The sequence below is a fragment of the Aquila chrysaetos genome, chromosome 12 (genome assembly GCF_900496995.4).
Source record: "Aquila chrysaetos chrysaetos chromosome 12, bAquChr1.4, whole genome shotgun sequence".
Classification (NCBI taxonomy): Eukaryota; Metazoa; Chordata; class Aves; order Accipitriformes; family Accipitridae; genus Aquila; species Aquila chrysaetos.
Window position 1 is genome coordinate 41,463,034 of NC_044015.1, and position 27,559 is coordinate 41,490,592.

General features: G+C 48.7%; 1 protein-coding gene across 1 annotated transcript; it reads left to right on the forward strand.

Annotated features, from left to right (window-relative positions):
• The first annotated feature begins 2,971 nt into the window (after nucleotides 1–2,971).
• Nucleotides 2,972–27,443, forward strand: IL12RB2 (interleukin 12 receptor subunit beta 2). Its single transcript, XM_041128173.1, has 16 exons — nucleotides 2,972–3,217; nucleotides 8,541–8,606; nucleotides 9,685–10,011; nucleotides 10,695–10,809; nucleotides 12,504–12,679; nucleotides 12,883–13,022; nucleotides 13,714–13,858; nucleotides 16,422–16,501; nucleotides 19,709–19,928; nucleotides 21,207–21,407; nucleotides 22,438–22,539; nucleotides 22,619–22,774; nucleotides 23,604–23,741; nucleotides 25,033–25,120; nucleotides 25,623–25,722; nucleotides 26,048–27,443. Exons 2-16 carry the CDS (start codon nucleotides 8,549–8,551, stop codon nucleotides 26,540–26,542), a joined length of 2,541 nt encoding a protein of 846 aa, XP_040984107.1. The 5' UTR covers nucleotides 2,972–3,217; nucleotides 8,541–8,548; the 3' UTR covers nucleotides 26,543–27,443.
• Nucleotides 27,444–27,559: the final 116 nt, after the last annotated feature.

The window sequence follows — 27,559 nt, forward strand, 5'->3', positions numbered from 1 at the left end:
CCTTCACCAAGTCGCTTTGCCTCTGTTTCTTATCCACAGAGTCTGGGTAGTAACAATTACTACCTCTGGAAAAGCCTCGGGATCTAAAGTCCGAAAGCACCATATAGCATTTGGTAACAGGAACACTACAAGAATATGAAGGTAATAGAAACATTTTCTGAGTAATCTTGCGCTGCTCCTTCCTATTCTGCGCAAACATTTGCCAGACTACTCCATGCTGAAATGTTCGTAACCATTTGGTTGTCAGTAAATTGTGGAAGTGATTTAGTGGCAGATAAATATGCTGCAGAGGCTAATACTGGATTCAAAACTGTAACGTTTCACAAAGCTAAATAACAACAGTAGACCTCCGGGGATTTCTGAATGCACAGAGAAAAGATCAAAGCCCAGATTGTGACCAGCACTTGTGAGCAAAGCTGCAAATAAATGCCTGGATCAGCAAAAGCCTTCTGAAAACAAAGCAACGGAAAAATGACAGCAGATGAAACAGCCGCACAACAGAAGCAGGAATATTCATTCAAAATCACGCTATTTGGTATAGCCTCTTACATTCCTTAGCCTTCAGGAGGATTAATTCTTTAAGAGGGAAGACGAGGAGTTATTCACAGGGTGGAAGGGCTGAGCACACCAGCAGAGACTGAAACCAAAGCTGCATTTCGTAGAAGAGGATGTGAGAAGTGAGGCTGTGGTTTGTGTCTTGACTGGCTTCACTGAATGTCAGCTTCACAGAGTCAAATCCCATGAAGATATCACTTGTAAAGCAATGGGAACAGGATTCAGATAAAAGATCAAAGCAAGCATTGAATACAATGAATAGAAAACAAACTATAGAAGTGATTTATCGAGGGAGATTTCAGGACTGCTGCTTACCAAACCAGCTGAGCCTTTCCTTAACAGAGAGGAATTAATCTTGCCACAAGAATATTAGAAAAACCCACAATTCTTAACCTCTTAAAGGATGCAGGGTGACGCTGTGTCTCGCATGTAGTCTATAGGATTTTCTAGAATGGCACGGTTGGAGCCATCCTCTCCCCGTGAATTCAGCCTTCCTTGGCTCGGTTATGCATTCAAGAGGAGGCAGAGCAGTTGCATTTACCGAACTAACTGATTTCATCCCGCTGGGTTAAGGCAAATTCAATGAGAATCGCTGGCATACACAGTGGATGTAAAACTAACGGAGCCAGCGCACAGACTACCTGCAATATTGAAGACAGACAAACATGCAGTGAATTATTGCCCATTCTACTGCTGTAGCAGTAACTTCAATATTACTATAGTGCCGCGGACCAAAACTCCGCTGTCTGGGTTGCAAGGAACTGGACATCCAAGCAGCTGAAACTCATTAAAGAAGCTGAAGCAAGAAAGGCAGCGGGAATGAGCGGACCAAGCTCGGTTGCTGGAAGCAGAGCTGCATGGGCTTGGGCCGTGGTTTGACATTCAGCAGCCGTGCTGGTCCTACCAGCCTGAGCTGTCGTGTCCCCTCAGCCACGTCTAGTGGTCCCACCTCTTCCACGGCGCTGACAGGAGCCACGGTCCTGCGCGGTAAATTGGATCGCAATTCCGAATAACGACACCTGCGATTTGGTTTTGTTTATTCCTATATTCAACGCTGAATTCACGTTGCTTTCTTTCAGCTTCTCAAGGGTTACGACGGCTTTGGTCGTGGTGCCGCACGCTGGGGTGGTGACCGCAACGGGCTGACGTACCACGTGTCGGTGTTGCTGGCTCTGCCTGCTCCAGAAGTCCCTGTCCTCAGCCGTCCGCGGTGGCCCGGCTATTGAGAAGGCTCTTCCCTGCTGCCCTGGTTATCAGCTGTTGAGATCGGCAGCTAAAGCTCAGCACCGAAGAACCGGAGACCTTCTCGACCATAGAGGGGAGTGGCCGATGATGGAAGGTTGGCAGCATCGCCAAAAAACACAGACTAAATATGAAATTGCAACAGAATGTGACCGCGGTTTTGACAGTAAGATCAACGCAGTGCCGACGGCGTGGCCAGGGACCTCTCATTTAGTGCAGTGCTGCTGTACAACCTTGCCTGTGTGGTCCCTGGTACAATCAGATCTAGAAACTGTACTCTCTTCTGGAACCTCATCACCAAAACCAGAGAGAAACCAACAGATATTCAGAGAAATTAAAAAAAAAGAGCAGGCCTGAAAGAGTGACCCACCTACGGGGTAAGAGATGCCAGGCTGAAAGCAGTCTATGAACCTCTGAGGCCTTCAAGCAGGCAGAAAAAATATTGGTGTGGGTTTTTTTTAATAATTGTTTGTCTTTGCTGACACAAGAAAATGGCATTATGTTGAACACAAAGTGAAGACAAAGAATCACGGCGTGCCTTTCAAAGAGCAGGGATGCAAACACCGTCAGAACAACTCTTCCTACGCTGGACTAGACAATGTGGTAAAATCAAGAACTCCAGAGAGTATTACCAAGGAAATACAAGAAATAAACAAACACTACTCCTTCCTGACTGACCACTGATGACAACCACAGCAGGGTTTTTGGATATACTCACATTCTCTTGCATGGGTTTTTAAGCACCCGATAATTAATGCCCAGTGCTCTGTCATTCTTGTCATTTTGACGTTGATGACTCACCACCATTCCTTCACAATTCTTCTTTCTCGAGGTTATTTCCAGATCTACAACCTGACAAAACCAGAGAGTGTAAGGGCTGCACCTGCTGATTTCACTTCTGAGTTTGAACTCTGTTTCCTCCAGTAGTATTTTTAACATTAGCAGTTGCCTATTTTCTGACTGGGCTCAGCCTTCTTCCATCATCAGCTTTAGCTTCGATTCTCATTAAAGTAGTTGGAAAAGAGGGAGCCTTGCACCGTTTGAAACTTCTTACATTTTTGGATAGCAATTTTTTTCCTTACAAAGCCAATGAACACAATGGCTGAGTAAGCCATTCCTGGTCTTCTGGTTTGGTTCGGTTTGCTTTAGAAGTCTCCTTTTATGTGCACTTTTGATCCCAGATAAATTATTTTGTCGTTCACTTCCAGAAGCCAAGCACGAATTGCCACAATAGCGTACGTTTGAATTTCATGACATCATTTACATCCACTTTATTTTCGCTATGCATAAGGAAAGTCCATACTCTTCACTGACTCTTTTTCCTTATTCCAGAATTCACCGCGTTATGAGGGTGGGCCGAAGCAGAAAGCACCTTGACCTCAGTACACTGGGGGCATCTACCCATGGAGAGTCCTTCCAGGTTTGTGTCACTGGAAGCTCTGCAGAAATAAGGCGGCGAGGTAGCAGCAGGCACCCGTACCTCGTGTCCCACGGGGGGCAGAAGTGCTCCCTGCCTCCCTCGCGGTACCCACCACCATCTGCTCTTGGCAGCAAAGCTCTGCTAGGAGGCAGTTTGTAATCCCCCCTCCCGCAAGCAAGCTCCACCCGAGGTAGCCGCTATTCCCTGAAGCGCACGCTCAGCGAGCTACCTTAGCTCTTGCCTTTACACCTATGCGTTGGCATATGCCCAACGGATCATATAGGCTTGCCCCCCCACGAAAGCCAGGCTACCGGGGCGGCACGGCTGCTGCTGGTGGATCTCAGACGGCGCAAGGTGTACGGGACTACACGACAACCACTAAGAGCCTCTTTCTTTGTCCTCCTCCGCTGCAACCCTCTCTGCTTCACTACAAGCGCTCCTCGGGAGCCGGCCGCCGTCACCAAACTTCACACGTTCTCGTGGCAACTGGTGCTGGTGCTTTCCCGAGCTTTGTTTGCAGAATCGCAGACACCCCCTCCTCTCAGAGAACTGATGACTCCGTACTTTCCTTGACATCATCCCCTGCCTGGTGGAGCAGGGAGGTTGGCACAACGTCCTCTCGGCGCCGGCAGCTCCGTTTGCAGCGGGACCTCGTGCTTCGGCTCTTCTCTTGCAGTCAACATGGGGCAGAGGTTCTGGTGAGACAGCCGACTGCGGGGAACACGCTGTTCTCTTTGCCGTTCGTAAGTACCACGCGCTTTCTCCTGGAGCTTTGTGCTCGACGCAAGTCGATGAAGAAAGAATCGTGCGAAAAAGCAGACTTTGGTGCTAAAAAATAAGCGAAGAGAAAAAAGAAAGCAACTGCGTTTTGTGAAGGGTAATGGATCGGTGGTTTTCAGTTTAGCTTCCTGTCACCAGGACACAAAACTCCGATCACCTAGGCCACCCGACAGGCATCTCCCTTAACTGTATCATCGATGAGTAAAATACTGCTCAAGGTCTGCTAACGCCAGCTGAGCACATCGTGTAATGGCTGCTGCCATATTTTTTCCAAGGAGAAGTAAATACATGCAGCGAGGGGTAGCGATGAACAAGGCCTCGATAAGAAACACGAGATAAGCTTCCATATAAGCTCCTAACGGCGTCCCTTATATGAATCCTGGTTTCGCAGAGTGTGGATCACACCTGCGCTGGGAAGCAGTACTGTGAAAAGTGAAAATACAGTGTGAACTAAGAGAAGACGGAGGGGAAACAAGATATATACTTAAAAAGAAACTGTTGATATTTGGAGCTTCGAAGGGTACAGACTTGCACAGTTCACACATGGTATTTTAAAGAACATTGTCAGCTCTCTAGAAAGGAGAAATGTTACGCTGGGCTTTGGGAGAGATGTGAAGGGGGCTGGAGGTTCAAATGCAAAACTCTGGACTCTTGGAGGCTGCAAACTTTGTGCTTCCTCCACCCCTTCAGCTGAATGTCTGCCCCAAAGTACCTTTGCCACAATTTCCAAGCTAAAAAAAAGTTCATGCCGTCAGGGAGCTGCTGTCAGGAAACCCGAGTTTACCTTATCGATGTCCAGACAAGAGAGGGAACGCTGGGAACAAGTTCTTAAAAGCTCTTTTAAATATGGCGGTAGTCTGTGGGAGCGCTGAAAAAATGCGAGAAAGCAAGAATCCCATGAAAGGGAAGATAGGACGAGCCCCTGTCTCCTAGCAGGCGAGGCGGGGGGGTGGCGTTTATTCTAGTTGCACTTCTTCTTTCCAGTTTAAGAGGCATCACGCAGGTAGCGAGAGCTCTCCTTGGAGTTCCGCAAACTTTTGCCGGTAATCTCATCCTTTCCTCACCGCCGGCTGCTTCTGCCGGTGAAATTTCCTCCGCGTTCCCTGCCCGGGCAGAAAGCCGAGGGGCCGGGCAGAAGGAGGGGGGGGTTAGGGGGGGTTGCCAGCCTCTGCCGAGCTGCTGCTCCTTTTCCTGCCTGCAACCCGCTGCTCGCACGGCGCCGGATGAAAAACTACGGGCGTACCGAAGAGCCCCCCCCCGCCATGTCCCGGTATTCCCCGGACGAGGTGCCCCTCCGTGCTCGCGGGGCTCCGGGGTGAGTAACCCCGGCTCGGGGCGGGGAGGGCTCCGGGCTGCCCCCCCGGCTCCCGCTGGGGACGAGGGGGCGGTGGGAGGGGGGGCTGCCGGGGACGGGCATCCCCAAACCGCCCCCCCCCTCCCCGCCCGGGCACACCGCGGGGTTTCGGTCCCGAGGAGCCATTCCCGGGGCGCCGGCGGCGCGGGGAGTGCTCGGGGGGGCGCTGGGAAACGCAGCATCCCGCCCGTGGGTACCCCGGGATGCTGCCTGCCCCGGGATGCTGCCTGCTTCGGGATGCTGCCTGCTTCGGGATGCTGCCTGCTTTCGGATGCTGCCTGCTTCGGGATGCTGCCTGCCCCGGGATGCTGCCTGCTTTGGGATGCTGCCTGCCCCAGGATGCTGCCTGCTTTGGGATACTGCCTGCCCCGGGATGCTGCCTGCTTCGGGATGCTCCCCACCCTGGGATGCTGCCTGCTTTGGGATGCTGCCCACCCTGGGATGCTGCCTGCTTCAGGATGCTCGTTGCCCACCCCAGGATGCTGCCCGCAACCCCGGGACAGAGCCCCCCCCAAGGGAGCGCAGCACTGAAGGGCCATCCTCTAGAAATAACGCCGTCCCTTTCCTTCCTACGGTGAGGTCTTACGAAATACCTTGCGCTCGGTAGCTCTGGCGAAGCGTCGCTGACCTCGGCCAGGATGGCGGCGCGGCCGCGGTTGCCCAGCCGGAGAGCACCGGGTGCCACCGTCCTCGCTGGGCCTGGGGCAGGCAGGGCAGCCGGAGCAGCCCCCGCGAGCCTGCCGACGGGGGAAGGTTTCCCTAAAACTGCAGCTGGGGTTATTAGAGATATGTAAGCAACAGCGCAGTTTGGGCACAAATAGCGGTCGGTTGGTTTTTTTTTTTCTGGGTGAAATGTAACAGTGAGAAATGTTCCTCTTTCCACCGGCGTTCGGTCGGTTGTTCCGGCGGGTTCCGCGTGAGGCCCTTACGGCAGACGCTTGCTTTGCGTGGAGGAGGTTTTTTAGGGAGAAGCGAGGGCAAGGACATAAAAAGGTGGTTAAAAGCAAACTATTGAGCTTTTGTGCTTTACAAGTGATTTCATTTAAGAACTTGAGCTGACTGCTGCAAAGAGCCCGTGCCAGTATGGCCACTCCATAGGTAAACAAAATGTGCGGTCTTTAGCCCTTGTGTTTTCAACTGAGGTTTCATAGAAATAGGTATGCATAAACAGGCATGATCTCATACCCTGTGAACACCTTATATACTTCCTCTACTTTGTACTTACCAGGACAATGTCCTTTGTATTTTCTTTAACCTATGCACAGCGATACCATTTTCCCTCATTGATGTGGAATCTGGAGTTTTTCTTCTTTGATTTTTTTTTCCACGCACCTTTGCTCTAAGCTGAAGGTTATTTCTCATTCTTTTCTCATATTTTACTCTGATCACAGTTTATATGCTCTGCTGCACTCATATAATGCTGCATAAATTGTCTAGCACTTACCTAAGTAAACCACTGACAAAAATTATTTGAAGCAAGACTATTTTTATCTGTTGACTCAAGTATTTTGGGTACAGCTTTGCTGTCAGAAAGCAAGCTGTCTGAAGGATGTTTACACAGTCACTGGGCAATTTCAGTTTATTGGAAGGCAGAGCATTTACTTGAAGAACCTTGGTGCTGTGATTGCTCATCCTTGCAGTTACTAATCACCTACGGAAGGCACCACATGAAGTGTCTTTGTGTGAAGCTGAGGCACTGCGGCAAGGCTTAACATTTCAGTCTGAAGAACATCGGGATTTAAATAAAGCAAGGCATTGATACGCATTTTGGCAAATCTTAGGTATTTCACATTCACATCAGATATTGGTTCACTTCAAAAACATGGAAAGGATCCCATCTCGTTATATAAAACCAACCTGAAATAACTTTTTTGTTTGCTTTTATATTAATATACACATAGCAAAGACTATATTGTGCAATGCATCCCCACAGAAGTGCCCCCCCCATCCAAGATGGCATGAAAAGGAGTCAGGATTTAAAGTTTCACTTCACAGTAGTTTGTTTCCAGTATGGCACCAAGTTATTAAAATAGCTGCATCTCTGTGACGGGTCAGGAGTTATAGAAAGTGCTTGTTGGTGTATTCACTTCTGAAGTATCCAATATATTCTCACTGCTCACGTAGTTCTGCTGGGGAAGGGTAAAAATAGGAAATAGTTGTTAATGCTGGTTGCAAAACGTATGGGAAAATACCGAGCTTAGTTCAGGCTGACCTTGAATAATTTGTGTAAAACGTTTCTATTCATAACTTCCAGTAATGGAGTGTGGGTTTAATCTAGGAAGTCTAGACACGGCATAGGTTTGCATTTGAACAGAATTTTTGAGCAATTCTGTGGAGCTTAAAACATTTGAAAAGCTGTATCCTTCGTTTGTGTCATTAACAGGGTGCTTACTGCGTGTGTCTGCAGCTCTGTCCGTCAGGGTAGGGTTAAATAGTCGCAAATAAGCTGTGTGGGCTGGCTTTCCTTTTGGAAAGCAGTGGAAAGTAATTGTAAGATTGCTAGTTCGCAAGGTTTTATCCAAAATTTTCTGTGTAATACTCAGGTCTGGGAACTCTGAGACTGTGGTAGTCATCTGGGATGAGATCGGTTCATTTGGATTTGGGGTCATGCGTACAAAGTCTGAGCCCAGAGGGACTGACGAGCACACGAGGGTCCCTGTGGGGCACATAAACGGGGCCGCTCCATCCAAAAGAGGGTGCGGGATTTTGGGAGAGCGTGGGCTGTGCCGGAGCGAGGCATGCAAACCGTATCTTCGGGAGAAATAGCGTGAGGGGTACTGATGGTTTGTTCGTGTCCTTCAGAGAAAGAGTTTTGGTTCTGGGCTTGCAGGGGGTCCTTGGGAGGGAAGGGAGCAAATATTTCTTTTTTCTAAAGCACAGAGTTGTCTGGTTTTAAAGCACAGAGTTTTAAAGTACCCATAACTCTGCCATTCCCCTAGCTCTTGTGCCTGTCTCTAGGGAGAACCAGCTGAAAATCAGCTGCTGCTTCGGATAGGGTCTCCAGAGTCACAACTTAGTAACGTCAGCAGAGAACATTAGAAAGGTGAGCATTAGAACAGAGAGCATTAGAAAGGTCCCATGAAAGAAGCATTTTGGATTTTCTGACATTGTGAAATAGCAACATACAAATACCTGTAAATTATTTTCCCACTTTTCAGGAACTGGTAAAATGTATTCATTTCTTTATAGGGAGCAAAATGCTATTTGCATGGACTGTGCCCGCAGCAATTTGGTTGTTGGTGCACTTCACAGCAGGTAAGATATATTTTTTTGCTACATAGCAATTATCCTGAAAAGAAGGACTCGGGCTAATTAGGGTTTTTTTTCAGCTTCTGCGTGGTATGCTAGTAAACATCGTGCTTATTGGAGAGAGAAAAATTTGATGCTTGATTAGGTTTATACTGTAATTTCTGTAAGGACTCCCTGACCCGCTGCTACTGCTGAGTGTCCTCCCGTTTTCCACGGCAGCGCAGCTTCTCCTTGATAGTCTGGGCAGGCTGCGGGCAGCACTGGCGGGTCTGGCAGCGCTCAGCACGCTGGCTGCACGGCTGGCAATGACCGTGGGCACGGGTACAGCCTCGGCTCTCAGCAGAAGAGGCAAATAGAGACCCATATATGCTCGGGCATTGGCAGCTAGGGCACACCTTTATGCAGAATTGGTGTTGCGAGCCGGTTTCGTTTGTGCATTCAAGGCAGCGTATAGCAAATAGTTGGTAATTAAGTTATGCACGGAGGTTGTTCGGTTTAGTTCAAGGGAGAGCTGTCGGTTACACAAGAAAACATCTCTACAGTTAGCTTCCACAGAGACTTTCACAACTCAAAAGTAAGGAGAAAAGGTGCTTCAGCATTTTCCCTTGTCTTCTGCCGCGGCTCGGCTTGTTTGCCCCCAGCGCAAGCGTCCCGGAGCCTGCCAGCGAGTGCGTGCTCTCGTACGCCGAGCCCGTGTCCTGCGCTGCTTTGAAAAGGCAGTAAACGTGCAAGGGGAGGTCTCTGCAAGTCAGAGAAAAAGCTTGCTTGGCTCTTCAGTAGAGCCGTGCCTCCCACTGCTTTACTGAAACACAGGTATTTCCTTAAACCACAATGAGAAAAGAGTTCTGATAGATTTTTGCCCGGGGTTGTGCTTTTTCGCATGACGTCTGGTAGCTAGCCCTTGGTTTCTGACCCCAGTTAATCAGATGGGTGAAGTCTGGGCCCAGCAATGCCCCTCGGGTTACCGTGCAGAGGCAGGAATGCTTGCCTGCATTATAAATCTGGGGAGACTCTCTTCCTCGAGCGCAGCGTGCTGTACAAGAAAAGTGATGTATCCGTGCTAAAGGTTTGTTTTCTGTTGCAGAAGCGTGCAGGAAAGGGAACGTGCCTGCTAGGAAACTTCCCCGTGGCGCTGCAGAAATATGCGACAAAGGGAATATGACTGCTAACACTGCTTCTTATGTCCAGCCTGGAACCAGTATCATCCTCTCGTGCCAGCTGAAACCCCTGCGATACACCGAGCAGTGCAGGATAGCTATTTTCCTTAACAGCTCTGAACTAATTAGCAATTACGGCAGTTCAGTAAGCACCGAGTTTCCAGTCCATACATATGGCAAACACATGTTCACGTGCAAAATAGTTTGTGAATACAAGAAAAAACTCATTTGTGGAATCGATATAGAATCTGGAAGTAAGGAGAATTTAATTATCCCTTGTTCTTAAATGTTTCCTGTGGTACCTCTGAGACACGTATTAGAAACTAACAGTGGGTAGCCTTTGCCAGAAAAGGTGCTGGCTTTTAGTGGCTCTTTGTATTTAAAATATTCCTGGATGGGACTGTGCAACTCTGTTATTGATAAACGGAGAGATGCTCAATAAAACTGCCTGCTCAGAGCAAATATCACACTCCCTCCTGTTCTAGTCCTCGCACCCACCAGTCTCTCCAGGACACAGGGGACTTGCAAGAAAAATCCTAAGTAAATTTTCTTCTAGCCTCATGAGCTGATGCTGCAACAGCAGTCATCTGCTGTATCAGTGCCGCTTTTTTTTTTTTTTTTTTTAAATAAGAATAATGGTTGATTGCTTCAAGCAAAGCTTGTGGTGCCCAGTCGGGGGGGCTGGTAAGCGCTTGTAGTCACCTGGCACCTCTGTAAAGTCTCTGGGGTTTCGTTCAAGCGTCAGAGGTCTCGACAGGCTGCAGAGATCACAGACTCAGTTGTTTTCACGTATAAATATTATTACACTGAATATTTTGTCTACAAATTCTTTAACATGCCCCCCCCCCCCAAACAATCAAAAAGCAAACCTAGCATTTCTTAAAATGTCTCCTATCAACATCTTTAAGGAAGAAACTGATAAGAACATCTGTTTAAGATCCTCCAGATGAGCCAAGAAATGTGTCGTGTATCCAGTACGGGGCAGATGGCCATCCCACCTGCACCTGGAATAAAGGAAGGCTCACGTACATCAACACTACCTATGTAATACAGTAAGTAATGCGGGGACATAGGTTCTTTAATACCTATAATCGTATCTTAGAGTTGGGTTTGGTTTTTTTTTAATTTTTACACCTTTTCTTGAAGATTTACCCTTATCAAAGCACGCAAAAGAGTTGGCTTGTGAATAAGTGAGTCCAAGGCCGCCAGGATCACAGAGGCCAACCGGAGCGGTTAAAAGCCCCTTTTCTGTTCACAGCCGCGCGTGCCGCGCCGCGGTGGGTTGGCTCCTTCTGGGTTCAGCAGGTAAAGAGGGTATGCCAAGAGACGGCTGCCTTTTGGAAAGGGAAGGTTAGCAGGGGAAGGGCTCTGGACACGGCTGCTCAAACCTCCTGCTTTCCCGTGGTGGATCTCCTCTATTTAGTGATTCTGAGGTTAGCAGTGCCGGCACCAGAATTCCTACGATCTGAGCTGCTCGCTCTGTCTCGGAGGTTAGCTAAGGAGGTGGAGAGGGACTTTGCTTGGAAATGTGCTATTTTTGCTTTCTGTTTTAGACCCAACCTATATTTTTGCTGGCTCTGGTTTTGCTGAGCCTTCGCTGAAAGAGATTCTGGCGACTTCTGCAGCAAACTGTGGGGAAGGAGCAAGGGCTCCCTAGAGCCCGTCAAGGCGCGTTAGGAGACCTTTGGATTTCGGGAATCACCGTGCATAGGAGGGACCTTATTAAAAACCTCTATTCAAGCAAACATCCGGGTAGAATGAATTAATTTTGCCCTTTGCAAACCGCTGGGTAGGCTGAACTACTCCCCATTTGTTTCCGAGGTGCTGCACTTTGACCATCTCCTTGCCCTGCGAGGCTCGCTCTTCTTCACCTTCTTCATCTTCTTCACCTCCTTCTTCTTCCTCACATTCTGCTGTGGGCCAAGGTAGCAGCAACTTTCTTAGTAGCTTATAGAAACCTGTCACTGCTCTTCAAGCAGAAGGAGAATATACGGGTAACGTGCAGAAGGGTAGGGAAGTGTGGATAACGAGTCCTGTAATTGTTGTAACATAGAGATATAGCAGTGCTTGCTAGGAAGTTATTAAATATATTGCAAAATACAAAAGGTCAGCCTGAAGCGACACGACATAAACGTCTCTGATTCAGGTGGAAGAAAATACACAGAGAAGCTAAATGAGCTACCCAAGGTTGAATGACAGACTGAGAATTAAAAGTTGTGTTTGAAGTCATGCGGTCTGACTGTTAGACTGCAGATAAATTACATTTTTAGTCACTAACTTACGTAAAAAACAACAAAAAAACCCCCCAAATTCATCACACACCCCCAATTCTGTGTACCAACACCTACGCTCATTCACAGAGAAATATTAGTTAACCAATATTAGGTAACCATTAAACCATTAGAAGGAACGTACTCACATCCTTGCAGCTCAGTGGAAATCCAGAAGTATTTCCTCTGTCTGCAATTAAACCCCCAAAGCAGTGTAACAGCTTTACTACCGATTTAGCCGGAGGAGTATTGGCTGTAAGCACTGTATTTAAGCAGACGGATCTTTCGAGGGGCGGACGACCTACCTGGGTTCCAGGGCAGTGGTCCTGCCCTGAAAGGTAACGTGCAGGGAAGCTGCTGAAAGAGCCGCAGCCTCAAGGGACCCGGAGCAGCGCGACCGTACGGGGACGTCAGCCAGGTTTTAGCTTTCTTGGTGTACAGGAGAGTATTAACCAAGCATTTTTCTTCTGTTCCAGGCTATCAAATGGGACGGATGTCTTATGTGTTTCAGAAGAAAGTCTGAATAAGAAGTCTGGCTCGCTGGCTCTGAGCAAGTTGAATTTTGACTCTACTTACACCGTTGTGGTTGCCGCCTCCAATGAGCTAGGAAGTGCTTTTTCACAGCCGCTCGTGTTCATGTTAATAGACATAGGTAAATGCGTTACTTATTGCGTTTCAGTTAGTCCCAGCCCTTTAGAAAGAGGTGAAAACATTTTGAGCACTTTCTTCTTTAAACCTCTCAGAAAAAGCATCCATCCAGCCTAAACCAGTAATTCTATTTTCCATGCAACACCCCCGTTTTGAGCTGTGCTGCATATCTGAGTGCTGTTTGCTTGTTTCTGTTTTTGCTGCTAGTGAAACCACATCCTCCCAACTTTTTAGTGGAATTTGAAAATTCTTCTGCGGCCAATTGCACCTTTTTTTGGCACGATGAAGCACAAGCGCGGCACTGCAGGCTGAGATACCGTCCACTTACCAGGCACGCCTGGAGCACGGTAATCCTCTTCCGAAGAGTAAAGGAAATTACGATGCTTGGAGGTTGCTTTAATTATTTTTTCATTATTTCTTACTAGAATTGGTTTGTCCAAATTTGCGCCTCTCTGCTCTCTAACATCATATTTAAGAAAAACTGTTGCCTACGGGTCAAAAACTATCATTCGTTTAAAACTGTGCGAAGGTAAAACACTGATCCTGTGAAAAAGCATGTGCGTGGTTAGTTCCCCATATGTCAAGTGTCTGCATGATGCACTGAAGAATCAGAGATTATGTTTGACCCACCACTTTACTGGAATATGGTCATATCTGCTCATTGTAGCTCATGCTACAGGCATGCAATTTCCAAATGTTTGTGCCTTCCCTAATGTCAATTGGAAGTCGTTGCTTTTATTTTAAGCGGTGAAAGAAATGTATTGCTTGAAGTTGAGTGAAACACGTGAACAGAAAATTTGTTATCTTCACATAATTAAATGAGGGATTTTTCAGATGAAGAACTGGAAGCCTGATGCTTCATTGCATCATTCTTTGAGTTATTAAAGTTGCCTTGGATCAGGGTTTTTCCCACTGTTTTATAAAGACGTGCTTTGGCTGGCTGGGATTCCTTTGGGCATGAGTAATTCAGCCTGTCGCTGCCTTCAACCTGTATTTCCTTGTGAGTTTAATGTTACATGTCCTTTATCTTCATTAAAGGTTGAATGCTTAAACAGTGAAAAATGCAGTCTTTATGGTCTGGAGCCTCATACAACCTACGAGTTTCAGGTCAGCTGTAAAATTCACCCCGAGCGAGGACTGTGGAGTAACTGGAGCCCGTACCGAAACCGGACTCCAGAAGCAGGTAACACAAGACGGCATCTCCTCCGCTAAGCCTGTGTCTAACGTTTGCGTACAAGTGGAAACTTCAGCTAACGAACTCAAAATGCTGCTGGGTTTTTGCTGGTTGGTTTGCAGAGTCTCTGTAGATCCAGACCCAGAGCCAACAGGGAAGTAACTTCTGTAAGAGAATTGCTTTTTTAATGAACAAAACCCAAAGCAGTTCAGGTTTCTTGCAAAACAGGAATTTCAAGAGTTCACTAAGAAGGTCTGAAGGATATATTTGTTTGACGATGTTGAAGGTGGGGGGAATTTTCCCGGAGCTGCATCGCGACTCATCTGGAAAAGGCAGACAGTTTGTGCAGCTTAGCTAGGGAAAGGAAAATATTTTGTATTGGTTCGTATCTAAGCGTTCTGCTGAATTGTTGCACAACCCCGTAACTCAAGTCAGGATGACTGCTATGCCACCCTCTGGTGCTAACGAACCGCAGCCTGGGCAGCACGCTCTGGATCTTGAGCTTGCTCGACGGTTTGCAGAGGAGTTGAGTCAGTTGGCTGGGAAACTGCCTGGACTCTCAGTTCTGCTGACGCTGGCAGGTTGGGACCCAGCCGTTTTATTTTGCCAAGTCATCTTTTCCCAAGAGGAGAAGTTATTCCACTTGGAGCCTGCCCAGGTGACCCCTCCACCACGCCGTGGGGTCACTCGAGACCTCTACAGCTTCAGCAGAGCAGACCCTGGCCAGGCGTTCGGGAGAGATCCCACCAGGAATGAGGTGAGCACAGAGCGGTTCTGCCCCAGAGGACGGCACAGCAGGCTCCAGGGACACGCAGCACCGACCTGAGGGCAATTCTACTAGTTTCTGCCAACTCTAATATTTGGGCTGGCCGCACGCTCACGTACCTGCCTGCCTGACTTCACCCTGAGCTGCACAAACTCACATGCTGCAAAACTTCCCGTTCTTACAAGAGAAGAAAGCTTCTCAGAAGTTTGTTTCAACAAAGATGTGTTGGCTGCTTTGGCATCCCCTCCTTTCATCTCCTACTTGGCTTTCGTTGCTCTTTTTTTGTGAATTACTATAAGCTCTTCAGGGTAGTGCCGTTATTACTCATGCTATTTACCACTGCTGACAGCATCAGTTTCTGCAAGAAGCATTCATTCATGCAAAAGGTGTGAACTCTTCCTTCTCTCCCTCACCCTCCTCTCAACAGTTTTCTCAACCTTTTCGATGCATCCTGGCTTGCTACGGCATTTGCGGTCATCACCTCTCTACCCAGCCGGTGCTATAGATTGAGAATCCTTTTAGCTAATCCAGGAGCATTTTCTGTCCTCAGACTAGGTGACAGCAAGGGGAGGTCGCAGACGAGAAGCTCTGGGTATGTCATGGTTGCCCATCTTTGAAGGAGCTGAAGTTCTACACATGAGTTTGGCCTTTTGCAAATTCAGGAGTATACCTTTTCAATGAGAGAACTTTTTTTCCTGTTTCTCTAAGCCTGACCTACCACAAAATGTACTTTACGCAAACACTGTTCATAAGTGAGCTTTTTTTTTTTTTCCCCAGCTAATTTGTGTGGTTCACACGTGAAATGAACTTTAAAATCTGGGCTGGAGTCCAACAGATGCAATCCCATATTTTATTTTCCTGCGTTGAGCTTGCCTCTTCCTCTCTCCCTCACTGCGAGTGTGCACTGGTTTTATTTCTTCTGTCAGTCCTGCTTCTTGTTTCTATTCCAGTCACTCTTTGCAGTTAATACAGAACAAAGAGCTCTTAATGTTGCTGGCACTGAGGATTTTTTCTGTCTTTGAATATAGGAAATAGCGGGCAGCCCCATTCTAGCTGGGGTTGTGCAACAGCTGCCTGCTGCCTAGGTTATTAGCAACAATTATTATTTGAATTCAATGGGTTTATTTTGGTCAGAGACCTTGAGGAACCCAGCTTTGTTACCTTTTGTCACATTGGCTTTCTTTACCTGTCTCTGATTCTGAACTGTTGGAGAGCGCATTGTTCACCGGTTTCTGCAGCTTTAGTGTTATTTTGGAAGGTTTATTCAAAACATCAGGGGTTTCCAGTCACTCTGTGACTATAAGGGGAATCGTGGAAAGAACAGGGGTTTTAAGCTACCTCTGACAAGGTCCTAACTTTATTGCCTGGAGCCAGACAGCAAAATCCTGCAGATCCCACAAACCCTCTCACCTGAGGCTGTCCGTTGGTTTAGGATTGATGTAGCCAACCCCAAGGACCTTAGCTAGCCTCAACTTCCACGCAAAGACGAGAGCTAATACTGTCACTTTGATATGTAGGCTTCCTTGGGAGCCATCCTGATTACGGAGCGCAGGATAAAGTCACCAGCAGAGCAAAACCCTCTCTTGGGTCTACGGCTTGTCCTCTTCACGAGTGCCATCACCAACGCAGCTGAACTCCAGCTGCAACAGCAGCTACGGGCTATTACATACTGCATCGTTTCAGGGACATTTTAAATCTTACATTTTCATTGTCTCAGGATTTTTACCTCCTTCGCCTACTCAATGTCTTGTTTGTTTGCTTCAAAACACAGCCGCTAACGCTGCTCACCTTCTCCTTCCACACCAGCGCCGACCGGGCTCCTGGACGTCTGGTACCGACAGCAGGACGTGGACTCTCAACAGCAGAACATCTCTCTTTTTTGGAAGGTAAGTTAAGTGAAACCTAAGGAGAGGCGGGAATAATCAGCAAGGTTAGAGGGGGAACTCTGGGTTCTGTGTTCGGAGGAAAGGACTGAACCCAAGGAGAGCACAGGGCTTTTACCAGTGCCCAGCGACAGGGACCAGCTCTGCTACCCAAGGCTTGCCTCCCCCGGCGGGTTCCACAACTCTTTTCTAGCTACAATTTCCCTTTTACAGATCCCCGAACCTTCTGTCGTGCTGGAAGTATAACGCGTTCCCAGCACATCACATCAGTGAAGGGCACGGAGGTACCGCGGCTCCGTTACCACCTTTCAAAGACGCACGTTCCCCCCCTCCGCTTCCCACAAGGCGGCCTGTGTCCCTGATGTCTCTAAAGAGACAGACGACAACCTTACAGACTTCCTAATTAATAGCTCCCTCTCCTCGTTCTCCACCTCGTTGTTGTTTGCCGTGGTTGCCATACCCGGCCAGGAGGACACCGTGCCCCGCGTTCGCCGTACGTGTCTGCTTTTGGGTATGAGCTTCCTTCAGAGGTGTTTCTGCTCGGTTTTGCTTATATGAATAACAGAGCAATGAAGAATAGGGGATGCAGAAGAGGCGATCTATTGTAATAGCCCTTTAAGGTGACCAAACTCTAAAAAACGTAAGAGCTGGATGTAGTTTGGGCGACTGAAGGGGTCCCGCGGGTGTCACTGCTGAGTGGATGGATGGTTGGTTGAGGCTGTTGTCATACAGCAGCAGCAGGAAGAAAATTGGTTTTCTCTACAGGTGTGAAGCACTGGTGAGGGACAAACCACATGCAAAAGGGTTTGCTAATAATAAAGCTGCAGATCTGAAAGTGGACAAACTCAGAGTCGAAAAAAGGCGGTGGTTTGGGTCTGCTGAGCAGAGCCTCCTGTGAGCTGGGGACTGAGACCCCGCATGGGAAATTTCAATAAGAATTCGGATTAAAACCCAGCTGTAGGGTAAAAATTCCACATCACCATACATTACCGTCCAGCTCGGGGGAAAAGGCTTACGCCAGGTCTGCTATTCCACCATTCCCAGTGAAACCAAGCCCTGTTACCGGTGCCGGGTGTTAAGCTTCTCCACTATTATGGACCCAGCACTTAATGTCAGGTCCAAGAGGAATTTTTGGATTGTGGGGTGTTTTGCTGTGGTGGTTTTATTTCAAAGCCAGTAAGATTTTTTTTTTTTTTAAGCATAAACTATCCTTAACTTCCAGTTTGCAATCTCTAGTTAACCTACCAATTAATGCTATATCTTCTCCCTACACCAACAAGCACTACGCTGTAAGTGAAAGCAGAAATTCTCATGTGATTATGTGACTCCAGCCGTTGTGGCTTTAAGACATTTAACTTTAAAACCTTTAACTTGCAATAGCGAGGTGGCGATACTTTCTGTATCGAAGCAGACTTCCTGCAGCACCATTCATAAAATGGGTGCAATACGTTGCTTTTATAGTTTTCACGACAGCTACAAAGCAAAAGGCTCAGACTCAGTGTGATGCACTACCAATATGTGTTCTCATATTTTCACACAAATACCAAAGAAAGGATTGCCAATTTAATTTCAGCAGGCTTTCAGAGCGGTTTCAGCACTGCTTTTGTCCCGAGCCCCTGCCAAAGTGATTGTATCCTTGCAAACATTTTCCTATTTTTAAAAGTGGTTTTTTCCCCTCTTCCTTTTTTTTGTTACGACAGAAAAAAAACCCCAGCCAAACAAAATGAACTTACTGCATAGGGACTGCAGGAAACTGTGAAACTGATAGTACAACTGCAGACACCCAGGGCGGAAAAACCAGTGAGAGGTGTTACACGGGACAGCACAGACTGCCTTTTCAGAGACGTGTATGCTAAGTGGTTCAATTTAAATAATTCTTTATCACGGCTTTAAGTAAAAATCTGGATTTTCCCCAAATCAAAAATTGCTCATTTTTACAAATCCACCCGTGCAGTTAAAACTCTTTTTTTCCCCTTGTGAAAAGCATGGCTTGACTTCAGACTCAAGGAAGGAGGAGGCTGTGTGTTTCACTGTCCCTGGCTATATTGCTGATTGGAAAATCAGCAGCTCACAGCAAAAGACCTTTGCTAAACTGGAATTAAACAGGAAAAATAAATAAGAAATAAAAGGAAAGATACGTAACCTTGAGAGAGACTCTCGGGTAAATGCATGCCCTTGGCCCTACCATCAGGCAATTAACTCATTTCATGCAGCTAGATGCCACGGGTTCCCAAGAGCAGAAAAGTGACAGAGCTGGGATAAGGCTTGGGAATGGAGAGCACGGGTCGCAGGGCTGGGCAGCAGCAAAATCAAAGGGAAAAATCAGAATAGGCTGTTATGTGTTACAGCTGTTACACAAATGCGCAAAATTGTGGGGGGAAAAAAGAAACTCTGCAGCCAGGACGCTAGCTTTCTTTGGAAAAAAACACGATATTTTTAGCAGTAAAAGTGGCTGTTCACTTATAAGTAGTATTCTCAGGTGGCTGCTGGTGGGGAAACTACGCTACCTTTGAAATGCATTAGCTGTACTTCAGGCCAACAGATCTTAAGCTAATTTTTTTAAAAAGTGTTAGAGAGAAAGCAGGCTCAACAAGTGTGTGAGCAGTCTCTATGGCACTGCTTGTTTCCTCCAGCTTTTAGAGGGGAAGAAAGTAAAAACCGATCCTTCATTACTAAAGAACATTAGCTGGTACGTGCTGCTGTCCAGCAAGTAACGCTGTCGCTGTAAATAACCTCTTTACTATCAGAACAGAAAAGGAAGGGGAGAAATTACCTTCGCGTGAACACTCCTCACTTAAACGGGGCAGCTTGAGCGTCCAGCTTAGGGAGATGCTCCGAATCCGTCCCCCGAAGCCTGCTGCCAGGCGGGAGGGCTGGCACAAACCCCCCCGCGCTGCCCAGCCCTGGGGAAGGGGCTGATGGCCGCGGCTCCCGCGGGAACCACAGCACGGGTGGGCAAACCGCGGTCCCACCGTCAGCTCGCTAAAGCCCGCTTTGGGAGGGCTTCCAGGTGGGGCGCAAAGATGCCCTTCGCGGTGGAAGGTCCGTTGAATAGCGGGCGACATATTTGGTTCGCTAATGGCCAACCACCCCTTCTTCCACGAGCAGGTCCGAAACCTTCCCGGGCATCCTGGTTTGGTACCGTCAGCTTTCCGCGGGCTTTGCTCACGCGGAGAAGAGAAGAGTTAACAAATGCGCTTTGCTCGGCAGGCTTTGAGCAAGTCGGAGGCGAGGGGAAGAATCCTGCGGTACGCAGTGACCTTCGAAGCCCTGGACCGGCGGAGCCCCCCGGCCGGAGAAGCGCATCTCACCACCCAAACCAGTTACGCCAGGGTCACGCCGAGGGTGGGCTACAAGATAACGGTCACCGCCGAGAACTCGAGGGGCAGGTCCCCCCCCGCCTCCGTCGTGACCAACCCGGGCACCCAGGGTAAGGACTTCTGCTGGGTATGGACCGCCGGGAATAACACCGGCGCTCTGCTTTGTGCTACACGTTCCCGTCCCACCACCTTGTGCTCATCCTTCTCCATCTCAGCGAGTCTTCGGGAAGCGGCAGATCCAGTTTTCAGCGCGGTCAGGGGTGCAGCTTCACGACACGTTGAGTTGCCGTGCATTAGCGCTGCTGTAATTACACCTCAACACCTTCTGCCGACGCAGGCGTGAGCCGCGCCGTCAGCCATCCAGGCACCTGCCACAGCAGCAAATTAACCATGCCAAAAAAAAAAAAAAAAAAAAAAAAAAGGCAGGGGGAGGCGGTTTCTTGCATGAGACGGGACCGGTGGCAGGACTGAAGGGAAGGTGGCGGTGAGGGGAAATCACACAAGCTTTATCTCCTGTGAAATTGCACTCTGTTTTACCCGCACAGCAAAGTTAACGAGCCTTCTCCGAATTCACCCAGCCCCAAATTTCCTGTGCCGGTATCAGGCATGACAGAACCTCACGGTCTCAGGTGGTTTGTTCAAAAAGGCAGTTCTCTATTTGCACTTGTCCCGGTGTAATGTCAGCAAAATGGTGACAAAGCCATTGGCAAGTATTTCAGCTTTTCCCAGAGCTGCATGGAACACCAGTGGGATGCTCTCCTCCTTTGGGGACGGATGCAGAGCTCCTCAGCAAACAGGCTGCACTGATTACATGAGCCCTTCGTTAAGTAGAGGTAGGACTGGTGCAGCAATATCACTGGTCTCAGATTATTTGGAGGCAGTAGGACAAGAACTGCTTTGTGGGCTCAGTTCAATTGTATTTGTTAGAAAAACTGTTCAGAAAAGATGCTGGTTTTATACTACGGATAAAAAAATCAATGACTTTCCCCAACATTTTCTAGCGCAGAAAAAAGTAACCTGGCCCTGGCTGTGAAAGCAGTAGCTTTGGTCTCGTGGAGATGATGTGTGTTTGTGGCTCTGTCGCGGGAGCAGGGTGTTAGTATGTGCCGCGACAGCGTCTTCGCAGGGTTTGGGGACGGTACAAACAGGCAGTGCTGCGTACGCTCAGACTGCTGTGCCGGGAGACAAGACAAGAACGGGGCTCTATTCCTATCAGCACAGAGATCACCCTCGTATAAAGACCTTTTCTTTCAACTGCAGTTTATTTTTATACTTCACATGGAGACGCAGTAAAAACTAGATATCAAACGTACCGAGTCCACTTGAGGTTAAGGCAAGTTTGTGCTGACGGTGTCTTTTTTGTTTGGTTGCTCTTTCTCCCCTGTAAGATCTACCTCCCCCTCAGAAGGTTTCTGCCGTAGCCATGGGAAACGGCAGCATCCTCGTCCGCTGGAAGCCGCCCGTGAGATGGGCTGCGTCCATCAGCGGATACGTGGTGGAGTGGGCAGACGCGCAGCGGAACGCGTCCCTGGAGCCCCATCCAGCCTGGGCGAAGCTTCCAGCATCCAACCTGTCCGCAGTGATAGCAGGTAACTACCGCCTCGAGGTAGGATACGACCGAGGTACCGTTTTAGTTTGAAAGGTTTTTAAGGAACAAGTCGGATTCTAATTTTTGCTAATTCAGCATAAGAAATTATGGCACTGAAAGCTTTCTTTAGGAGGGGAGAAAAATATAAATCTGTGGCTGCTCTGGGCTCAGCTCTGCAGTCACTCTCAGCGGAGATTTATATCTGGTAAGTAAAATGTCTCAGAGAAAACCCAGTCCCTCCAAAATTAAACAAGCCAGCTAGAGGTACAAGAGATCAAAGGCTTCAGAAAAGACTATTTCCTTTCTACTAATTGCGGGTTACTAATCCCAGCCACTAGCACGTGTCAGCGTTCTGCACATCAGATAGCTATGAAGTTACAGCAGGGGTGACAGCGAGGATTACCCTCCGTAGTCTCTCCTACCCTCCGTCCCAGCGCTGCGCCTCCGAGGCGTTTACATCCCCACTCTCGAATGAGCTGGAAAAAGCAGCGTATTGACGCCATCGCTTTGTGCTCTGCTTTGGAAAGGAGCAAAACGAGTTCCCGTCGACCTCCCCTAACCCACGGGAACAGCCCGGAGGAGGATGCTCACATGAAGTCACGGGGAAGAAATAGGGTGTGAGATTCTCGTGCCCCCCGAGCGGCCTCACGCGCAGCCAAACGCTGCACCTCGTCTCGCAGAGCAGTCAGCTGGGTAATAGCTGTTCACCTCCTCCCCTTACCTGGAGCGCGGGACATGGTCCCAGGTTTCCTTTGGAGGGTGCAGGGCTGCCGGCAGCTCTTGCTTCACGAGGAAACAAAGGACTTCTTCACCCTTCAGGAGCGCTCACGTCACTTGCTTAATGCACAGTAAGGTCCTGCCAAGCTGAAGAGGAGATCAGAGAGAAGATTTTTTTTTTTTTTTCCTTCTTTATGACAGGTGCATTAATAATCAGAAGATTCATCTCAGATTTAAGCAGCTGATGTAAACACTTTAGCCGTGACTGTGAATACTTTCACTAGTAACCGTCCACTTTGAATTTCTTCATTTAGAGCACATAAAAGATAACACGTGCTATCAGATCAGCGTATTTGCACTCTATCGGGACAGAGCCGGACAAGCGGCATCGGTCAGGGGATACTCAAGAGCAAAAGGTAAATCACGGTAACGCTCTTCCAGATATTGTTAAGCTAGCTGAAGTTCAGCTTTAAAAGTCAGTCGTATGTTTTACAGCACCATCCGCTGGGCCCCAGATGTACGCAACGCCCCAGGCAAACGGCATCTCGGTTTCGTGGGAAGAAATCCCTGCCCACCAGCGAAGGGGCTGCATCACAGGGTACCATCTGTACCTGCAGAAAAAGGACGGGCGGGCAGCCCCGGACGTCTACGGTAGGTATCTGGTGAAGACCGACGTGATACGCACGTGCTGCGGGTGGAGGATAGAGGGGAGGGAGGGAGGGAGATGCCTGCAGAAAGCTCTGTGCGGTCAAGGAGTCACCGGTCTGCCGCGAGGGCTAGCAGCAGGATTCAGTCAGATCATTCTAAGGTAGTCTGAGTGTGGAACTATCAGATTGCTCCCCGCTCTTTTTATTATTATTATTATTATTATTATTATTATTATTATTATTATTATTATTATTAATTTTCTTAAGTCATGACCAATGCAAACCCTTGTAATTATTGGCAGGGCAAAATAACAGACCTTCTGAAAGTCCTAGCCAACCCATACATACTCTGCATGGAGACACGCTCGGCAGGCAGCACCCGCTGCATTCCCCCACCCGTGTGCTTTTCCCACCCAAGCCCTCTCTCACTCCGCCTGTATAACTCCTAGGCTTCCACCTGAGAAATGTCTGGGTGGTTTTTTTTTTTTTTTTTAAAACTTTATTCAGAAGTTGCATGATGGTTTTTAATGGATGTTTCATAGGACCAGCATGAAACCTCATTTTAGATTGAAATGTGAACTTACCAGGCAACAGTAGCCAGAGGACAGGATACGCAATCCTGGGTGCCCAGTCTATACGATGGCACGGGTCACCCCGACAGCCCAAGGTCTTTTACAGCCCTTCCAATGATTCAGTAACACAGAAAAGGAAATTAATTAAAGTAACAGATACCTCTCCATGCCCCAAGCTCCGGAAACGCGGTGCGTTCGAGTGAAACGCAGTAAAAACGCGCAGCCGGGTGCTTCATTCGCTTCTTCCCCTTTCCCTTCCAGCCGTTCCCAACGTGACCGCCCAGCGCTGGCTGTACCTGGCGGACCTGCAGCCCGGCGAGCACTACGCCCTGTGGATGACAGCGTCGACGGCTGCCGGAGAGGGGCCCAGGGGCAACAGCGAGCTCCTCTGCTTGGAAAGTAATGAGTCTCTGCCGGGGTCGGGGGCCAGGAGAGGTGCTAGCCCTCAGCCCCTGTTTTCCACAGGCTGGAAATGCTTTTCCTGCTCCTCTTTAGTTACTGAAGATTTCTAGTTTCAGCTGGTTTTAAGACATAGCATCTTTAAGCTCCCAGTTCTGTGCCAAGCTGTTGGCTGTATGGTTTAACGGTAGCTGAAGGCCAGCAGGATGGTTTATTGGAAGGGTTTGGTCCCTTCGAGTTGCCGGCCCAGATATCCGTGTGCTTCAAGCTCTGGCACAGGTATGCACGCCGAAAGTCCTGCTGACCTCCACATCTCCCGCGGGCCGGCGGCTCCCTGAGGACCCGCGGTCACTACAGCAGCCGTGCCCTCAGAGCCTTCGCGAGGAGCACAGCACCCCCGGGCTCCCGTAGAGCACGCATCCGTCCCGTGCGGTCCGTTCCCCTGCCTCCCAGGGGGTGCAAAAGCAAGACCTTCTCCCAAGGACTTCTCACCCCAGCTAATGGGAGTAATCAGGGTTTCTCTCCTGCAAGACGGCTTGTTTTGCTCAAGTTTCCTTTGAGCCCCGATCAAGAGAAAGGGTCACTAAACCCCAAGACAGGAGTTGATAAAACTCATGCCTATATATTGCCAGAAAGTTTCTTTTGCTGCGTTTCCTCCCCAGCAACGTGCCACAACAACAACTTTAAGCTCCCAAGTCGTGTACATTAGGAAATCAATCTCCGCAGCGTGGGAGCAGGGCTCCTCCGGAGGCAGGTTTCTCCCATGGACTGCGGGAGAAATCCAGGGAGGTGAGCGGGAGAGGAAATTAAAGCAATCCAGACAAGTTAAAAGTTTTCCTGGTATAAAATCTGGATTTGTGAAAACTACATTTTAAGCAGGTAGTGCAAGCACAGCAAAGCCAAGGTTCCACTGAGAAACAGTTCAGTCACTGACAGTTTATGAAAGATGCACTGAATTTTGTAAGATCTTTCCTACTTAACACCTCTCTGCTGCACACACCACCCCAAGTTTATCTGTCAATGTTTGGTTCAGTACCGGACAAAAGATCAGCAATTGCATATTTTGGGTCATGGACTGCATATTTCGAGAGAGCGCGGTAGACATCTTTATGTCACAAAGTACCGTTGTCCCCAACAGTCCATCCAGATTCCTGATTTTAAACCAAAAAATGTTGGTGTGTTTTACGAGCGCAAGCACTAGTCAAGCCACAACTGCTGTCCAACTCGAACTAGCTTATTTAAATTTTTTATTTTTTTAATAAAGATGAATGAGGGGTGTTCCATATTTCAGGTGCTGGGGACTGGATGACTGTTGTGTTTACCTGCAGCTTCTTCATCCTCTCAGCCTGCATTTGTTCTGTGCCTCCAGCAAGAAAAGCGTGAGTGGATCCATCTGTTACGTTCCAATAAAACAGGGAATTGTTGTTAGAAGGGACGGCCACGTCCTTTCAGGACACCTTGGGGAACAGGGCGGATTGTTCTGAATAAAGGTTTCAGAGTACACAAATAAGAACACGCACTGAGCTTAAAATATAGCCTTATTTTATATATAGTGTGAATTTTTAACGGAGAGCTTAAGGTCTGCTTCCACCAAAACAAAACTGAAGGGGTACAATTCTCACCAACTAACCTGTGAGCAAAATTAAACCCTGAGATTAAAAACCGTTTTCCTTAGAGCAACACGCACACGACCATCTGGCAGGGGCTGGCAGGAGGAGGATGCTGGGCAGCACCTACCTCTGCCGGGAGCTGCACTGCCCCGGCAGCCGACACGCTCTCCACGCAGCCGGGGTCTCTGCAGGTCCCTACTAAGGCAGATTCACAATTACGCTGAGCTCTTGGGTAACCGCACGCTTTTAATTGCGTTTACTCCATCCGCAGATTACAGTCGCTCCTCTCTGCGCTTATGCCGCAGTGGCAGAGCAAAGCCATTCCAGACCCAGCCAACGCGACGTGGGCCAAGAACTACATGTCTACGAAGGTAAACCGTTTGTGTTTTTTTTTTTTTTTTTCCTTCTAATTAATCCCACCCCTTTCAGAAGAAAAAGCGATTGGAGCCACACAAGTCCATAATCTCTTAAGGCAGCAAACCCAGCAATCTCCGATAGCGGATAAGCTCCGTTCTCATACCACGTTAGACTGTAGGATGTATCGGGCTAATTAAATGCCAGAACAACGCAGAGGTCTTTCATTTTCAGCAGTATTAGCTGCTGCGGGGAGGGATGCTTGCATTGTGGGGGCGGGAGGTCACGGGCTATCCATCACATAATTAATTAATTCTCTCTGCCACGCGTGCCCCTCCGCAGGCCGAGCTGAGCTTACCCTCCAGTGGGTTCCTGCACAGCACGGGCAGCTTCGAAGAGCCCGAAACAACAGAAGTAGAGGAAACCTTCGTGAAAACGGGCCCGCCGGCCCTCCGGGACAAGCTCCTCTTCGGCAGCGCTGGGAACGGCGAGTGGCCGCTGGAGAGGGGCTCGGGGCACGAGGAGCCGGAGTACGAGCGTCTCCCCGGCACGGCGGACGGGGAGCTTTACGAGCAGCAGCTTCCCGACCTCTACAAGAGGATAGCGGTGGAGGTGACGGAGCAGACGCAGACCGTCTCCGAGTACATCGCCAACCCCGTCACCGACACGGCCACCGCGTACCTACCCCCGGTCACAGGCACTACTGAAGACCACCCCGAACTCGAGTGCGATCCGCTCTCCGTCTTCCCAACGACTTTTTTGACACCCGTACTTTCCTACGAGGGGACTCTTACTTTGGACACGGTGAAAATAAACTGCAGCTCTTTCACAAGGTAGGCGGTCAGGGTGATGGAAGCCTGGCCTGGTTTTTTTGCACTTTATGGAAACTATTTCAGCGTCTTTCGGTACAGCCAGTCCAGTAACTTGCACGTGACACCTTTAAGTGATAAAAACCCCAACTCGCCAACCTTTCCGGCACCGCACGTCACACCTCGCTGTACAATACAGCAGCTCCTCATCCGCACAACACGCTCAGGTAGAATTAAAGACAAGATCAGGAATGCCAGGGCCGCGCGACCCAGCTTTTGGAGAGGTTGATTGATTACTCAGGTTGCCTTCACGCAGCCTGGGTTGCCTCAGGCCCCTGTCCCACTGCCTGATCACGAGCAGCTCAGCCTGGCTTGGTCCACCCCAGGAATCGGAGATGCACAAACCATCGTTTCAACCGTCGCAAGCCCAGGAAGAGCGAGGAGTCACGCCGAGGTCAGACCTCAGCATCCCATCCCAGCAGGACCACGGCTGCAGCCCTCGCTCCTCCGGCTGCGCCCAGCAGGTTAGCAATACAGCACGGGGACATCCGCGGCCACCGGTGCTAAACTTATATGCCCGCCAGCCCGCAGGGGTTATTCCTCACTGCAGCCCCAGTGCTGGGACAAAGTCGCATCGTCCCCAGTGACACCAGTGCTCCAGCCCGTGTGGGGACCAAGGGACACGGCTGCAGCAGGGCCAGCCTGCCTTCGTGGCTCAGCTCAGGAAAGGAGAAATCCTCGCCAGAAAGAAAAGCAACAGGCAGCACATGTGGGCAGTAAGTCAAATGGACTGGTGAGAAGAATTTAAATCATTTATTGAAGTATTCTAATTACAGGTTTGAAGTATGTGTTACACATTTAATGACTTTGTTTACTGTGTGTGTGTGTGTATATATATATCTATAAATAAGAGTGTTGGAAACCTGAAATTTGTTTCCTGTTGTTTCCTCTGGTCAAGCTCAAGCGCTACGCTGCAGCTACACACAGAATAAAGCGTCTTTAAAAATAAAGCTGAAGCCTTGCTGCTAGAGATGAGGTAGTTCAG